The 17949-nt window shown below is 46.4% G+C and overlaps 1 protein-coding gene across 2 annotated transcripts; it reads right to left on the bottom strand.

The window, feature by feature from the left end:
• Positions 1-2601: 2601 nt before the first annotated feature.
• naprt (nicotinate phosphoribosyltransferase) lies at positions 2602-17363 on the bottom strand. Of its 2 annotated transcripts, none has more exons than XM_030083070.1 (12): positions 17094-17363; positions 10736-10946; positions 9580-9710; positions 9158-9273; positions 8639-8835; positions 7329-7469; positions 7020-7104; positions 6872-6952; positions 6233-6335; positions 5012-5169; positions 3996-4103; positions 2602-3910 (listed from the first exon to the last, which is right to left on the bottom strand). In XM_030083070.1, the coding sequence occupies exons 1-12, from the start codon at positions 17341-17343 to the stop codon at positions 3824-3826; spliced, it is 1668 nt and encodes a 555-aa protein (XP_029938930.1). In that variant the 5' UTR covers positions 17344-17363; the 3' UTR covers positions 2602-3823. The 2 variants fall into 2 exon arrangements, with proteins under 2 accessions (XP_029938930.1, XP_029938931.1); XM_030083071.1 differs by having other exon boundaries at positions 7329-7466.
• Positions 17364-17949: the final 586 nt, after the last annotated feature.

Here is a 17949-nt window from a genome sequence, read left to right as displayed (position 1 = left end):
GACAATTAAAAATTGAATTTCAAAAGTCACCCCTCAGACTTTGGAGAGAGCCTGTGGAAATAGCTGGCTACATAGTAACACATGACTGTAGCAACACCACCTGGAGCAGTAAAGTGCTGGTGAAACGTGATTGGTGTGAAGCCGATGATAGTGGTATTGATGCATCTCGTGTCTCCCAGTTGAATTCACTGTTCTTTCATGCACCCAAATGGGAAAATTCAGCTCGCCTCTCAGGCGGTCTCACCACTACAACCTGGAAAACAGTGTTGCCCCACCCCTGTTCCTGGAGGGCTCCAGTCCAGCATGTTTTAGCTTTCTTCCTGCCACCACGCACATGAATCTGATGACTGTCCTCACCAAGCAGAGCCCAGCAGCCTGTCAATGCAGCAGGTGTGTTGAAACAGGGAGAGAACTGAAACATGCTGGCTCCGGCTCTCCAGGAACAGGTTGAGCACCTCCACTGTCGAGGAAAACCCACACTAGTACGCCTAATCTCTGCCACCGCCAGGCAACCTTGGCCACTACAAAGAAGTCCAACACAAAGCCTCAAGTAAAAAATTACAATTAGTGCTGTCAGTTTTAATCATGATTAATCAATGGAGGGCTGTCAGTGATTCATTTTTTAAAAATTGTGATTAATTGTAATTGACTCAAGGAAAATAAATAGACAATATAACTGATTTTATTGCGTTTGGGACATTATTTTGGGCATTTTTCCATCCCTGTGCAGTGCAGGTGAACTATGAGGATTAGAGTCTTCATTTGAAGCTTCATTACAAATTCACAAATTATGTGATTAATCACAATTTTAGAAAATCAATTGTTGACTGCCCTCCATCGACTAAACTGACAGCACTAATAAGTATCAACATGAGAGGGACAAGCCTGTCAAAAATCACTTGAACATGTGCAGATCAATAAAAAAAAGACCCTTCAAGCAATCCTCACTGCAACACCTACCTCAGGCTCACTCTGGCACTCAAGAGAAGACAAATGCCAGGAGGCTCAGGTGTTTAAACTATCCTCAATCAGAGGGCAGTTCTCTGATGCATTCAAGAGCTACTGGGAAATATCTCATTTGCCTGGAAGCAATTAAATGTCCCTGCTACATTAACATCCTGTTTTCAACTGTTTACAGTTTATTATTACAAAATATATATTAAAAAAACACCATCATCTAGATAATCTAGATAAATCTTTCTCAAACTGCCTGATGATCTTCAGCTGAATTTAAAGAATTAATCACCTCACATTCCTTGCTACTCAGCCAACATGTCACATCATCAAGTCATTGCCTTACTTTTTGAGAAGTGACTTTACTCAAGTACTAGTTTTCAGTCAGCTGCATAATGCTGTTCATGAGTAAAATAGATTGCAATTGCTTTGAATTAACTTCAAGGATCTGAGAGATGTTCGCTCTCTGTTGTATTAGTAAAAGTGCCGGTTGAAAAAGAAATCACAGAAGGCCACGTGAATTGAGTGAAGTGCCGGAGAGACAAGGACGGTCATGGATGGTCATGGCCTCTCCGTGCCTAATCGGCTTCATATGTTCTCTGGTGTATGAGCTTCTCCCCTCGCTGCCACTGGCCAGCAGCCAGCCAATCACAATCCCAGGAAACTAATCCCACATGTGGTGCAGCAGCCCGAAGGCGTCAGGCACGCGGCACTTCAAGGTGGAAAGTAAAACATCCCACACAGCGTCTGAGCTGCTGCTTCAGGTCCCGGCAGAAAAGCTGTGAAAAATAAAGCTTTTGATTAATTAAAAAACCCATTAAAGTCAATGACCAGCAAATGCAAAGTTGATATTGTGGCCTGCTTTAAACTAGTTCAGGTTCTTATGATAAGCAGAGGTAACTGATAATAATAATCTTGTTTTTTTTTAATATTCCCGTTTACACAGCACCATTTTGAAAATGTTCTTTCAGGCAGAATGGCAGAAACACTGAAAATGATGCAGTTAGCATGCGGGGCCCCGAGTGCGTGCTGTTATTTGTTTTTGTAATGAAAGCACACACACAAAAGAACAACACACTATAAACATGGGATTACGAGACCAAGTTGGATTGCTCTTGCAGTGACTGTCAACTCTGAAATTAAAAAACTACCGTGTGAAGAGTAAGCATAATGAAAGCTTTCCTTCTACAAGTGTACCATGCCTCTAAATAAGACAACAGTTCCATTCACATTGAATTGCCACTCAAGTGTGCTGTAATTAATCTTAGATACATTTTTTAGTGCACTAATTTGAGGTGTAATTAATCTAATTAATGCACTAAAGTGACAGCCCTTATATGTATATGTATATATATATATATATATATATATATATATATATATATATATATATATTTATAAGAAAATTGGGTATTTCAATGAGTCTTCGCATTACCTCACATTCAACAAGAAGTTACAAGTTTCTTTGAAGTCTAACCAATCTCCCCTTGCAAAGCGTGTTATCTGCTGTCAACATAAGTCTGTTACAGGACTAGAGTCTAAAAGTGAAGTGCAGTATGATGATATGAACAACCTCTATCGCCCCCCCCCCCACAAAAAAAAAAAAAAGCACATCAACACACAATAAGATCAACATTCACTGAACACTTTAAAAGGTCAACTTTATTTAGAGGTATCAACATTCCCATGTAAGATTCACATGTTTTGAGGTACAAGAGGAGAAACCCACAAATTCCAGAAATAGGCCCGTGCAGCGCTGTTCTGGTTTCCACCCAGTGCAATATTTAGCTTTCTCAGGACCCTTCAGGATGCTTCTGCACCATACACCAAGTACATCTGCACAACTGCTGTCTTTATACAACTAAGAGCTTTTAGAGTTTTTTTAAGCCTTTATAAACTTTTTGCTGACTTTTTTTCAGCTTTAGCACAAGTGGTAACCGAAACGGTCAATGTGAAGTGAACAGAGACGGTGCACTGGTGTTTATTCAGGCCCTTTAGACATGGAAACCTGCAAGCTGAATTTTAAATGTTGTTTATTTTCATCCGCTGATGAGAGCAAAACAGTGAGGTTGAATGCTAAAAAAGAAAGAAACAAAAATGCAAAAAAGTGGATGTTTTCAAACAATGGTACCAACTTTCATCCTTGAAATGTGGATAAAGAAAACTGTTTTTCTAAATGGTTGCTGTTCTGACTTTTGTTTGAAGGTGTATTTGTTAAACAGGTTAATTAGATTTTACTTTGAAATGTAACTTAACTAGAGGCATATTGTACAGTTTGTCTCAGGGGTGGACAGATTATCCAATGACTTGATTAGTCAAGTTATATATACGGAACTATATTTTGCTCACATCACAGGGTAAAAAAATGTTTAATTCCAAAATTTTAGTCATTTGAAAGTAATTTCCCCCTCTGATGGGATGGCATATTCAACACATAATGAATTCACAGTTAACTTAATTTTGCAGGTGAATCCCATTTTTTTAACCATTTATCTACATTTTAAAGGTTGACAGCTAATCAATAATGCCAGAAAATAATCAACCAATCCTGAATTTAGCTTATTTGCCTAAAGAAGACGACAATCACTTCTCACTGTTGGGAAATAAACTCAGAAATGAACAAACTGACAGCTTAGTGACTTGACCCCTGTAGTGTTGTTCCATTACAAATATAGAATTGTGTGTGTATTGTTGGGGTGTGCAGCTTTTCATCAGAATAAACTTTAAGTTAGGTAGTTTTCCAGAAACGTTCATTGCTGATGGGCAGTCCCCGTTCACTTCCCCGTCCAGCTGTAACAGGGCAGCTCCGGGGACTAAGCTGGTCTTACTGAGGCACTTGAGGCAGAACAGAAGTTGTCTGGGACGGTCTTCAGTTGGCCAGGAGGATGCTGCTGCTGCTGCTGCTGTCTGTCTGGATCTCTGTGACCAGCTTGTGGAGGCTTTCTGACAGCGCCACCTGGTGGGAGGAGAGGTGACAGACAGGTTGGGTGGGGTCGGAGGTGGAGGGTCGAGATCTGCCGGGGTGCTCAGACTGGACTGACTGTGTAGGACTCGGGCTCCTGCAGCCTCTTGTGCCTCACGTGCAGAGTCTGGATGGAGCTCTGCACCTTGGCCCTGGTTACCGCCATGCTTTCCAGAGGCTTCCAGATCTGCGAGACATGGGAGACACGACCGTGAGGGCAGAAACTGGTGCGGCGGAGTTGCGACCGATTACTTGGAGAAGTAACTTGCTTGACTTCAGTTTGGCCTGAATGATAATGTGCACATGAGCTGAGCGTTAGCATTGTGCGCGTGAGCCCAATCAAGCTGAAGTCACATTCGTTACTGGGAGGAAGACACTCCATTGCAACATTTCTTTGAAGAAAAACGGCTGACATTAACAATGAGCATGCAGCCAGCAAGGGAGCTGTAAAAAAAGGGGGCTAACCTTTACAGAAGCAAGCTAAAGCCAATAGCACCGTAGCTACTGGGGATACACGCCAATGGTCGAGTTACTTGGAGCAGTACGTCTTCCACGTTACTGTCGTGGGTGGGGGGGGCAAAGTTAGCTCAAGAAAGTTTATCAGATTAGTTACCGTGAAGGTGAAAGCTTCATATAAAGAGTGCTAAAGCTAACAGTGAGTCACTGTGATTTAAGATGTCAGTTCAGGATGAATAATGCATTCGCCTCAAGATAATAGACTTTTTAGACATCATGACCACTAAGCTTAGAGAAAACGCTGCTGCTGAAACTGACAGAGGACTCAGCGTGTCGGACTGCGAGACTCTCTTCAGCCGTCGTAACTGTTTCACTCAGTACAATTTATCAACAAGAAACTTCCTTTTCACCTGCTGATGTATAGTATAGCAACAGGCTAACGCTAACGATGTCAGGGACTGAGCGCCTTCATGGTGAATGAGGCTTTTCCAAAGGTAAACAGGAAGTGAGTGAAATGAGACAGCAGCAATAACACAATGAGATAAATTCAGTTTTGATAAAATAGTGATCAGTGACTCAAAAAGGAGGCTTTAAAATAATTATCCACTGTACATCACGGTGCCAATGGCACATTTTCACCTCTCCGTTGATGAACACCTCCTGTCGCAGACAGATGACCTGAGCTGCAGTGACCGAGGTCGAGGCGCCGTCGCAGCCCAGAGGGAAGCAGCTGAGTGGGAGTCCGGCCTGCGGTGCCGGCTCCCCCACCAGGCTCACCAGGTCAAGGAAAGGATAGCCTGTGCAGAAAGAACCAGAGGGAATCAAACACCGACATTAGCAGTTTCAGGGATATTTTTTATATATAGCAAAAGTCAGCTCGACATTAGATACACACAGACACAGTGTCACTACAAACCAGTAACAGATAGGAGCCATGTTGAAATTTAAGGCATATCAGAAATGTTGAAGGTGTTTGAAAATCGGCTTTGGCAACACCTCAAGCTGTTTAACAGTCTCATGGACCAATGCTGCCCGCAATGCTGTTTGTGCCTCTTTCACAATTATTTCCTACTGTTAGCTGTTGAAGGCTTAGCATTAGCTGCTTAACAGTCAGTCTTAAGGTCCAAATGCGCCTGACACTAAATCCACTGACATGCGTAATTATCAGGGAGTTTACAGATGTGTTGCTGTAAACATCATAATACCAATGAAGACCTGTGGAGGAAGTGCTGTGGAGGTACAGAACTTAGGAAACAACAGAATGAATCCTGTCAAAGAAAGACGACGCGCAGTGCATGAGGATCCAAACAAATACCTGGCGTCTGTTCGCCGATTGTACGCATCCTTACAAAAAAGTTGAAAATGAAACGAAAAGGTGAGAAATTATCAGTGACAGCTGTTCACCCCCTCCCCGTCAGCTGTTCACACCTCCCCGTCAGCTGTTCACCCCTCCCCGTCAGCTGTTCACCTCCTCCCCGTCAGCTGTTCACCCCTCCCCGTCAGCTGTTCACCTCCTCCCCGACAGCTGTTCACCCCTCCCCGTCAGCTGTTCACCTCCTCCCCGTCAACTCTTCACTCCCTCCCCGTCAGCTGTTCACCCCCTCCCCGTCAGCTGTTCACCCCTCCCCGTCAGCTGTTCACCCCCTCCCTGTCAGCTGTTCACCCCTCCCCGTCAGTTGTTCACCCCTCCCCGTCAGCTGTTCACCCCTCCCCGTCAGCTGTTCACCCCCTCCCTGTCAGCTGTTCACCCCTCCCCGTCAGCTGTTCACCCCTCCCCGTCAGCTGTTCACCCCTCCCCGTCAGCTGTTCACCTCCTCCCGTCAGCTGCTCCTAGCTCAGTCTTAGTCACAGAATCCTCACCTTCACTGTCCAGCAGACGGTAGACCGATTTCCTCCCGGGAAGCGTGCTTTTCTCTGGGTCTTCACTGATCTTCATCCTGGGTCTTCCTCTCACCTCCACAAGCTAAATGTCACATACAGATGTGAAAGAGGTCATTTTGATATTGAGGCCACCAGGTGAATAAAAGTCTACATAGTCCCAATTACATGAAAGCACTTAGAATTAAATATTATAAACTTATATTGCATTTATAATCCAGCAGAGCTTACATAATGGCACAAAGGAATCAAGATTTCAGTGTTTAATGAAATATGTAAGTACATTTTGACTGTTGTTTCAGCATCTGATATAGTGTCTATGCTCTTTTGAATGAAAACATTTCTTTTATTGTCAATACACACTTGAAAAAGTGTGTTTTGGAATTTTTTTTCGCTCATTAAACCCTTCTCAGTGTTTTTGTAGTTTAAAGTGTTTTAGCCAATTTCAGTGTTTTACGCCTTTTTTTTTTTTTTTACTTCACTTATCCTGAGATTTTCTTTGTTTGAGGCATTCACCGTCTTTCAGCTTTTCAAGATTTTGTAGCCGTTTTGTTGTGTGCTATAAAAGTCTCTACTCAAAACAAGAGTCATGCCTGTGTATTACTGCGTTTGTCCTATTACCTTATACACACAGCCCAGAGACGGCTGTTTGGTACACGTGACCAGATGTGTTCCTACACCGACCGTGTTGATCTCATTCTCCTGAAACGCAGAGACGGTGAGCGGCGAAGAGTCGGGGCTGAGGACCAGAGCCAACGACTGCCTTCACCTTCTTGCTGAGCTCCACCATGCTTTGCTCTGAGATGTTGTTGGTCCCAACGATGACCAGAGAATCGAACGCAGGAATGGAGAAGCTGCGGAGAGCAAGAGGCGGACAGTTTACCATTAACTCTGCCTCTCCCATGAATGCAAACGTACCAACAACATTCAGCTACCACCTGCACGGACGCCGTAAACCTCTGTCCTGCTGGCTAATCAAGTAAGCCAGGCAGCTGAGCACGAAGCTCAGGGCATGTCTGAGGAGATGCACTGATGCACACACACAAACACACGCACACACACAACGCCTTTAACTCACTGCTTGCAGCAAAGTGTGAAGACACGACGCACTTCCAGCGACTGCTTGCAGAGATCGCCGCTGTCCAGACGCACTCCCATGGGCCTGTAGCCCAGCTCACACAGCATCAGAGCCACAGCGCAGAAGTTCAACAGTCCACTGCTGGAAACACACACACACACGCACACAGAGAGACACACATATTAGACTACGGTGCATTGAGTAATACTCAAAGTGTCACTGATCACTCATTCATGAGCAAAAAGTGGTCCAAAACATGTCTATACATATATTTTATAGGTGTTTCTTGGACGTTGTACGGATGTCTTGTCAGGATGTTCTCCAGATGTCTCATCAAGACGCTGTAGGAATATCTCGTTGTACTTATGTCAAGGAGAAGACGTTTCAAGATGCAATTATCTGACATCCAGAAGACGTCCTCAAAGGAGCCAGAACAAATCCCACTGCACAAGGACACGTCCCAAAGTCACCCTTTCAACGTCGTTTTTACACACCCAATCCTAGAAAGACATAAAAAAAACTTTGACTCTGGCTCTCCTGAGGACGTCTTCTGGATGTGCGGCGTTAACACCTTATAGATAGGCTTTAGACCGCTTTTTGATCAGTGTGTCATGGCTGTTTATGGGTTTTGCTTGCCCTCAGCGTAGACTGCCAGGTGCACACCTGCCTGGCTGCTTTGCCTCCTTTGAAAAAAAAACCCAAAATCTTAAATGTGATTTTGTGCAATTTTGTGGGTGAAAATGTTGCCAATCACATATGTTGAAGTCTCTCTCTATAGTATTTCCTCTCTGTGCAATGTATAGTTTGTGCTTTTACGAGGGGTGTCCTCAGATAGTCACGATTCGATGATTCGTTCGAAGGGGCCTGATTCGACTGCCAATCATACAGTGGAAGCATCGAAAAAAATGTGGTTATTAAACGAGGACCATTCCATTACAGCTGTATGGGGGTGCTGAATGACTGATTTTACATAGAATTGCTTGGGGTTTTTTTTTCAAATAAACGTGATATAAAGCCTATTTGATATACATCAGCCTATCAAATACACTGTGGAAAAATTTACTTAACTTGTAGTTTTATTCAATATTCTATCTATTTAGTGTTTGTGAATGAACCACCATGGTGAGTGGCACAATCCGATTTTGCGCAGAATGGATGAAGCTAAAGATATACTAAAATCAAGACACGACAAGAAAGACCGAGTCTAATTCATAGAACTGATTTCAGATCCCTTCATTTCTAAATATATTTTTTAATTTCTGAAAGTACGGGAGTCGTAATATCAGCAGGGCTGTGTCATGAGGAGTCACCAGCCGACGCTGTAGCTGTCGATCACGGGGAGGAAGTTTTGAGGGTAGGCGATGGCGTAGGTCAGGAAAGCTGCCAGCTCGCCCTCTCGAATCTTCCCGGGTTCGGCAGCCAGGAGCTTGCACACGCGACTCAGCCAGCCTTTGGTCAGAGAGACAACATTCACTGGATCGGGGTCCCCGTTCAAGGCCACCAGAGTCTGAGCAGACACAAAGAACAGAGACGTTTCAGACATTCAGACATCAAATTCTCGTATGAAGGACAGAACAAATTTTAAGTCACATTCACTCATTCACAAACAATCAATAGTACCACAGTACCATGGAGAACAACACCTTGACACTGCCTAAATCAAATCTGGAATGTGCCCACTTTACTTTGAATTGTTTTTAATTCAAATTGTTTAAATAATTGAAGTTTTTAACCCTTGTTTCAATTTTTTTTTAACCATTTCATTTTAACCTTTTTATTTGTTGTTGTTCATTGCAGTTGCTGGAGACTCGGGGGAGACACATGCTCACCTGTGGCCACACCTCCTCCAGAGAGCCGAAGGAGGTGACATAGGAGTGAGCCATCGTCCCTGCAACGGGGATCCCAAACAGGAAGCCGGCCTGAACGTTACTGGTGAGGTCAAACCCTGCAAACAGCAGGTTCTGGAGTCACGTGGTTGAATTCATACAAACTGAAGGTTTACTGAGGATTACAATAAGGCCAACTAGGTGCGAAGATCAAATAAACTATATTAGTATAAGATGTTCTGCAATAAAATAAGATCAGATATGCTAAGAAAATGATATATAAGATAGCCTTGGATATTAAAATATCACACACTAAGACATAAATAAATACCTAGAAGATAAAATACTTTCAAGAAAGTTACATTAAGTTAAAACACAGTAACCTATGAAGTTACTATACTGTACGTGTTGAGCATTGCATTCACCTCCGATGTAGGTGTACCGTGAGGCGCTCAGCCCCCCGTCTGGTCCCTGAGCCCTGCGGAGGCCCATCTCCAGCAACTTCTTGCTGGGGCCGGCCGCCAGGCGGAATCGAGCAGCGTTACTGCACACCAGGCTAAGGGTGGAGCAGGGGGAACATCAGTGTGTGTGTGTGTGTGTGTGTGTGTGTGTGTGTGTGTGTGTGTGTGTGTGTCTGTGTGTCTGTGTGTGTGTGGTCCAGGTTTTTGGACAAAATGTCCCCACAACCATAGGAAAACCAGGCACAATGTCATTTGTGGGGACACTTTTTGGGTCCCCACGAGGGGAAACAGTGTTTTCTTGATCATGTTGTTGTTACTGAAAGAAGTAAAAGTGCAAAAACATTTACTTAGGGTTAGGCTGTGTTGTGGTGTGGGTTAGGGTTAGAGTTAGGGTAAGGATAAGGGGTTGGATATGAATGGGAGTCAATGGAAGGTCCCCACAAGTATAGCCATACCCAACCTGAGTTTAAATAAATAAATAAAATAGATTAAAGTATAGAAATATATCATTTACAGAGAAGAAAATGTGAAAGTAAAATAATGCAAAAATAAGTACATGCATAAAAAAATAATGAAGACCCTTTAAAAAAAAAAATCCCCAAATAAATAAATCGATATAAAAATGAAAAAATAAAAATAGATTTTTAGTCACATTTTATAGGTTTTTTATGATGTATAAATTTAAATACTTATAAACTTATTTATTGAGCCACTTACTGTATATATATATATATATATATACATATACACACACACACATTATATAGCTTATATATATTTATATATCTTATATATTATATAGCGTATATATTATCTTTAATTAAGGCAGTTTCGGTCCTCCGTTCAAGCGAAAGTCCAGTTTAGAAAATAGTTTCCTCCTGGATTCATAATGCTCCATCAAACAGAAAGTGGAGACGAAACAGATTTGTGTCAGGGTTTCTTCCTCTGCAGCCAGAGCCCCAAGACTCTCTGGACTCTGGAGCGCCCCCTTTGGGGTTTTTTCAAGTCAAGCCTCAAGTCAGCAAAACAGAAACTCAAGTCAACTATGGAGTCCAAGTCACATGACTCAAGTCCTTGCGTGCGTGCGTGTGTGTGCGTGCGTGTGTGTGTGTGTGTTCACCTGGCATAGTTCACCAGACACAGTAAACTGGTTTCCAGCAGTTGGACCACCGCCAGCGGACCTGCCACCTCCATCAGAGGCGTCCGGGCGAACACCACGCTGCCCTCGGGGACGGACCGCAGCGAGACTCCGGAGCAGTCCAGGCCTCGCAGGAACTGGAAGAAGGCCGAGTCGGTGTCCGGGGGCATGACGGAGGACAGGAAGTCCATGTCTGGAACCGGGAGGGCATGAGGGGCGTCATGTGTTCATCCTGAGACCCGCCGCCTCGCAGCGACACGCGCCCGGGCTCCTCACATGTCACACATGCACACAAAATCTAATCACTCTGCATACAGCTAATCTAATCCTGCTAATCTAAACAGAAATATGTTTGGATTTAGAGTCAGCCAGCATCGTCAGGGAAGAAGGTCTGAAGCTTCCTGGTTTTGTCTGAACTCTGAAAAGATCCAAACACATTTTTTCACACACTGCGGTACTTTTTATGGCACACACACACACATTTGGAGGGAATATACATAGACCTGAAGAACTGATGTTATCTTTAGACACTGTAGTTACTTTACTGGAGAGTCAAGTTTGAATAAGGAAGTGGCGAGACATCACGGAGAGCACCAAGTTCAGCTGACAGCACTTCACCAGCCTGCAGACTGATACTTTTCCTCTTTTCAGCACCGCTGGTTAACTGCTTTATTATGCTGAGCTGTTCCACGGAGTAAATAAAGCCCATTTCAATGCAGTGAGTGTACACATCACTGTTCAAAGACAATATATTGCCAAAAGTATTTGCTCAGCTCTCCAAATCATTGAATTCAGGTGCTCCACTCTCTTCCATTGCCACAGCTTCGGGGTATGTAGACTATTTCTACAAATGTTAGCGAAAGAATGCGGCGCTTGCAGGAGCTCGGTGAATTCCAGCATGGTACAGGGACGGGAGGCCACCTGTGCAACAAGTCCAGCCAGGAACTTTCCCTCTGATCAGCTGTCAGCAGGACTGCAACAACGTGGAAGCTAATGGGAGCAGCAGAAGCTCCAGAGCAGGAGAGCAGACACCGAGGCTCTCAGTGTGCAGAGGAGGACGCCGCTCTGCAGACTCAACGGCCGCAGACCTCCTCTGGAGCTTCTGATCTGACTGCACTGCAGCCAGTGTAAAGGTTAAGGGGGGGGGGGGGGGGGGGGTTGTGTTGGTCTGGACTTGTATTGGGGGAGTAGGACACAGTTCAAGTGAAAGAAATCTGAAGTCGGTACAAGACATCTTGGACTATTTCATGCTCAGAACTTTGTGTGAACAGTTTGAAGATGGACCCTTCCTTTTCCAACAGGACGGAGAACCAGCAGGTCCACAAAGACCTGGAGGATCCAGCTTGACTGGCCTGAACAGAGTCCAGGCCTCAACCTGAACAGAGTCCAGACCAGACCTCAACCTGAACAGAGTCCAGACCAGACCTCAACCTGAACAGAGATCAGACCTCAACCTGAACAGAGACCAGACCTCAACCTGAACAGAGTCCAGACCTCAACCTAAACAGAGATCAGACCTCAACCTGAACAGAGATCAGACCTCAACCTGAACAGAGATCAGACCTCAACCTGAACAGAGATCAGACCTCAACCTGAACAGAGATCAGACCTCAACCTGAACAGAGATCAGACCTCAACCTGAACAGAGATCAGACCTCAACCTAAACAGAGTCCAGCATTCAACCTGAACAGAGACCAGACCTCAACCTGAACAGAGACCAGACCAGACCTCAACCTGAACAGAGACCAGACCTCAACCTGAACAGAGATCAGACCTCAACCTGAACAGAGATCAGACCTCAACCTGAACAGAGATCAGACCTCAACCTGAACAGAGATCAGACCTCAACCTGAACAGAGTCCACACCTCAACCCATAACAGAGACCAGACCTCAACCTGAACAGAGACCAGACCTCAACCTGAACAGAGACCAGACCTCAACCTGAACAGAGACCAGACCTCAACCTGAACAGAGACCAGACCTCAACCTGAACAGAGATCAGACCAGACCTCAACCTGAACAGAGTCCAGGCCTCAACCTGAACAGAGTCCAGACCAGACCTCAACCTGAACAGAGTCTAGACCAGACCTCAACCTGAACAGAGTCCAGACCAGACCTCAACCTAAACAGAGATCAGACCTCAACCTGAACAGAGACCAGACCTCAACCTAAACAGAGTCCAGACCTCAACCTGAACAGAGTCCAGACCTCAACCTAAACAGAGATCAGACCTCAACCTGAACAGAGTCCAGCATTCAACCTGAACAGAGATCAGACCTCAACCTGAACAGAGACCAGACCTCAACCTGAACAGAGACCAGACCAGACCTCAACCTGAACAGAGACCAGACCTCAACCTGAACAGAGATCAGACCTCAACCTGAACAGAGATCAGACCTCAACCTGAACAGAGATCAGACCTCAACCTGAACAGAGATCAGACCTCAACCTGAACAGAGTCCACACCTCAACCCATAACAGAGATCAGACCTCAACGTGAACAGAGACCAGACCTCAACCTGAACAGAGACCAGACCTCAACCTGAACAGAGACCAGACCTCAACCTGAACAGAGACCAGACCTCAACCTGAACAGAGACCAGACCTCAACCTGAACAGAGACCAGCATTCAACCTGAACAGAGATCAGACCTCACCCTGAACAGAGACCAGACCTCAACCTGAACAGAGACTAGACATCAACCTTAACAGAGTCCAGCATTTAACCTGAACAGAGTCCAGACCTCAACCTGAACAGAGACCAGACCTCAACCTGAACAGAGACCAGACCTCAACCTGAACAGAGACCAGACCTCAACCTGAACAGAGACCAGACATCAACCTGAACAGAGTCCAGCATTCAAGCTGAACAGAGTCCAGACCTCAACCTGAACAGAGATCAGACCTCAACCTGAACAGAGACCAGACATCAACCTGAACAGAGTCCAGAGTCCAGACCTCAACCTGAACAGAGTCCAGACCTCACCCTGAACAGAGACCAGACCTCAACCTGAACAGAGATCAGACCTCAACCTGAACAGAGATCAGACCTCAACCTGAACAGAGACCAGACATCAACCTGAACAGAGTCCAGAGTCCAGACCTCAACCTGAACAGAGTCCAGACCTCACCCTGAACAGAGACAAGACCTCAACCTGAACAGAGATCAGACCTCAACCTGAACAGAGACCAGACCTCAACCTGAACAGAGTCCAGACCTCAACCTGAACAGAGTCCAGACCTCAACCTGAACAGAGACCAGAGTCCAGATCTCAACCTGAACAGAGTCCAGATCTCAACCTGAACAGAGACCAGAGTCCAGACCTCAACCTGAACAGAGATCAGACCTCAACCTGAACAGAGACCAGACCTCAACCTGAACAGAGATCAGACATCAACCTGAACAGAGTCCAGCATTCAACCTGAACAGAGTCCAGACCTCAACCTGAACAGAGATCAGACCTCAACCTGAACAGAGACCAGACATCAACCTGAACAGAGTCTAGAGTCCAGACCTCAACCTGAACAGAGTCCAGACCTCAACCTGAGCACAGATCAGACCTCAACCTGAACATAGACCAGACCTCAACCTGAACAGAGTCCAGCATTCAACCTGAACAGAGTCCAGACCTCAACCTGAACAGAGATCAGACCTCAACCTGAACAGAGACCAGACATCAACCTGAACAGAGTCCAGCATTCAACCTGAACAGAGTCCAGACCTCAACCTGAACAGAGACCAGACCTCAACCTGAACAGAGACCAGACCTCTACCTGAACAGAGACCAGACCTCAACCTGAACAGAGACCAGACATCAACCTGAACAGAGTCAAGCATTCAACCTGAACAGAGTCCAGACCTCAACCTGAACAGAGATCAGACCTCAACCTGAACAGAGACCAGACATCAACCTGAACAGAGACCAGACATCAACCTGAACAGAGTCCAGAGTCCAGACCTCAACCTGAACAGAGTCCAGAGTCCAGACCTCAACCTGAACAGAGTCCAGACCTCAACCTGTGCAGAGATCAGACCTCAACCTGAACAGAGACCAGACCTCAACCTGAACAGAGTCCAGAGCCCAGACCTCAACCTGAACAGAGACCAGACCTCAACCTGAGCAGAGATCAGACCTCAACCTGAACAGAGACCATACCTCAACCTGAACAGAGTCCAGAGTCCAGACCTCAACTTGAACAGAGACCAGACCTCAACCTGAACAGAGACCAGACCTCAACCTGAACAGAGATCAGACCTCAACCTGAACAGAGACCAGACCTCAACCTGAACAGAGACCAGACCTCAACCTGAACAGAGTCCAGAGTCCAGACCTCAACCTGAACAGAGACCAGACCTCAACCTGAACAGAGACCAGACCTCAACCTGAACAGAGACCAGACCTCAACCTGAACAGAGACCAGACCTCAACCTGAACAGAGAACAGACCTCAACCCGAACAGACTCCAGCATTCAACCTGAACAGAGTCCAGAGTCCAGACCTCCACCTGAACAGAGTCCAGAGCCCAGACCTCAACCTGAACAGAGTCCAGACCTCAACCTGAGCAGAGATCAGACCTCAACCTGAACAGAGACCAGACATCAACCTGAACAGAGTCCAGACCTCAACCTGAGCAGAGATCAGACCTCAACCTGAACAGAGACCAGACCTCAACCTGAACAGAGACCAGACCTCAACCTGAACAGAGTCCAGAGCCCAGACCTCAACCTGAACAGAGTCCAGACCTCAACCTGAGCAGAGATCAGACCTCAACGTGAACAGAGACCAGACCTCAACCTGAACAGAGAACAGACCTCAACCTGAACAGAGAACAGACCTCAACCCGAACAGACTCCAGCATTCAACCTGAACAGAGTCTAGAGTCCAGACCTCAACCTGAACAGAGTCCAGAGTCCAGACTTCAATCTGAACAGAGTCCAGCCCTCTATCTGAACAGAGACCAGACCTCAACCTGAACAGAGTCCAGCGTTCAATCTGAACAGAGTCCAGAGACCAGACCTCAACCTGAACAGAGTCCAGAGTCCAGACCTCAACCTGAACAGAGTCCAGACCTCAACCTGAACAGAGACCAGAGTCCAGACCTCAACCTGAACAGAGTCCAGATCTCAACCTCAACAGAGACCAGAGTCCAGACCTCAACCTGAACAGGGTCCAGACCTCAACCTGAACAGAGACCAGAGTCCAGACCTCAACCTGAACAGAGACTAGAGTCCAGACCTCAACCTGAACAGAGACCAGAGTCCAGACCCCAACCTGTACAGAGTCCAGACCTCAACCTGAACAGGGTCCAGACCTCAGCCTGAACAGAGTTAGTCCATCAGAGTGGAGACTGTGAACCAGGCCTTCTCCTCCCACCACGCTGTCTGACCCCATGGACACACTCCTAAATCTTGGGGAAAGCCCTCCTGGAGAGTTGAAGCTGTTACAGTGTCAAAGGTCACTCAAGGTCATACGTGTGAAGGCAGGTGAGTAAATGCTTTTGGCAGCATAGTATGTTGTTTTAACCAGAACATCTAGACTTCTAGTTGCTTTAGACTCGCCATGTCACACTGGGCTGACATGAGGTCAGGCTAAACCAGACCCGTCAGCTCTGGTCTGGTCTGTGCTGTCCCTTACCCTGACTGAAGCAGGTGGGTTCCGAGGTGAGGTTCCGCTCTGTTCCGTCAGCTGACTCGTCTACATCCTTTGCCATCCTAAAATTAAAACCTTGTGCAGCGTTGCAACCCTGACCCCTCATCTTTGGCCCCGTCTCACAAAACTCCACAACACTGTCGATGGTTGCATCTTTAGGAAGTGATTGACAGGCGGTTGAGGGTTTGAATCCCTTCACCGTGTCAGATCATGAAAGGTCAGCCATCACTAACTGAAACCAGTGAGATCTCCAGGCTGCGCTGGGGTCCAGACTTCCAGTAGTTCGTGATTCTAAAATGTGTGAGTGACAGTTCAGAGGTGTGTGACGGTTAAATACAGGCATGTGTGTTTTTGCCTGCCGGAGGCAGCGCGTGAACAGTCAGGCTGCTCTACCTGCCGTGTGGCATGTTGCCTCGTGTCCTGATCCTGGCAGCACACAACAGATTACCAGTTATTATTGTGGGCTAAAGTTCAGAGCCACACGTCGAAGTCTTCCCCCACGTCCCCCCTCGCCCACAGCCCCACGGGGGTTCGCACGCTCCGGGATTGCGCAACCGGCCGTGTGCGCGTAAAAAAAAGTTTGGAGGTGCGTGAAGTCAGTCCCGGATCGACAGGTGCGTCCGTCACGAGCTAGATACCGGGTTCTAATCGACCCTCGCGGGCAGCGGACACCTCGTTTGTCGCTCACCTTCATCCGAGAAGCGAAATTCGCGCAGGAACAGCAGGCAGTCCGTCAGCCCGGCGAACAGCGAGAAGCCGCCGCCGAACGGCGCGTCCCTGAAGAAGAGCTCGAACACCGCGGGCTCCTGGTGCCGCTTGGCCCGCCAGTACGCGTACGCCATGGTGAACTGGTAGAGGTCGGTGAGCAGCGGGGGGACCCGCTCCCGGATCGAGCGCCTCATGAAGCGGAGGCGTTTGCTGCCGGACGGCGCTGCCATGTTGCTGCAGACTCACAGCGCGAGACAGCCGGGGTGTGTGGGACTTGCAGTTCTCAGCGCGTGCCGCTGCGAGCCAGCCTCGATCGTGCTCTCCGCGTCCGCGTGTGAGCGTACGCGCACCCCCGATGCGCACGCGCTTTCTCTCACGCTACATTTTGGGCTCGCGCGGACAGAGTAAATAACTATAACAAGGTTAAAACATACGAGAAGTGAATTTTGCATGATACAGCCCCTTTAAGTATTGCAATTACAGAATTTGTGGATTCTGCTGAAAGCAGATAATGTTTTTGTTACTGCATTCTGAGGTTGTTAAAGTAGATCTCATGTATGATTTTTGGGATTGAAGGTCAGAGATCCACAGCAGAAACTTCACGCTTCCTTCAACACGGCTGAGGCCATCTTTAACATTCAGTGAAATTCTCTATGTAATCTACTTAAGCTGCCTGTTAGTCAGCCCGGATACTTCTCATTCACGTCTTTGTTCCCTTTTGAGGCTCAGTGATAAATTGCTACAGGTTTTCAAAATAGTGGAAGTATTATAGCTGCTTCAAGTTACACATTACCCTGAACAGCACACTTTAGGGATCATTCCTCCTCCTGATTGAT

Source organism: Salarias fasciatus, chromosome 23, assembly GCF_902148845.1.
Source record: "Salarias fasciatus chromosome 23, fSalaFa1.1, whole genome shotgun sequence".
Classification (NCBI taxonomy): Eukaryota; Metazoa; Chordata; class Actinopteri; order Blenniiformes; family Blenniidae; genus Salarias; species Salarias fasciatus.
Note: the sequence above shows the minus strand (reverse complement) of the source record. Positions and strands in the feature narration are given on the sequence as shown.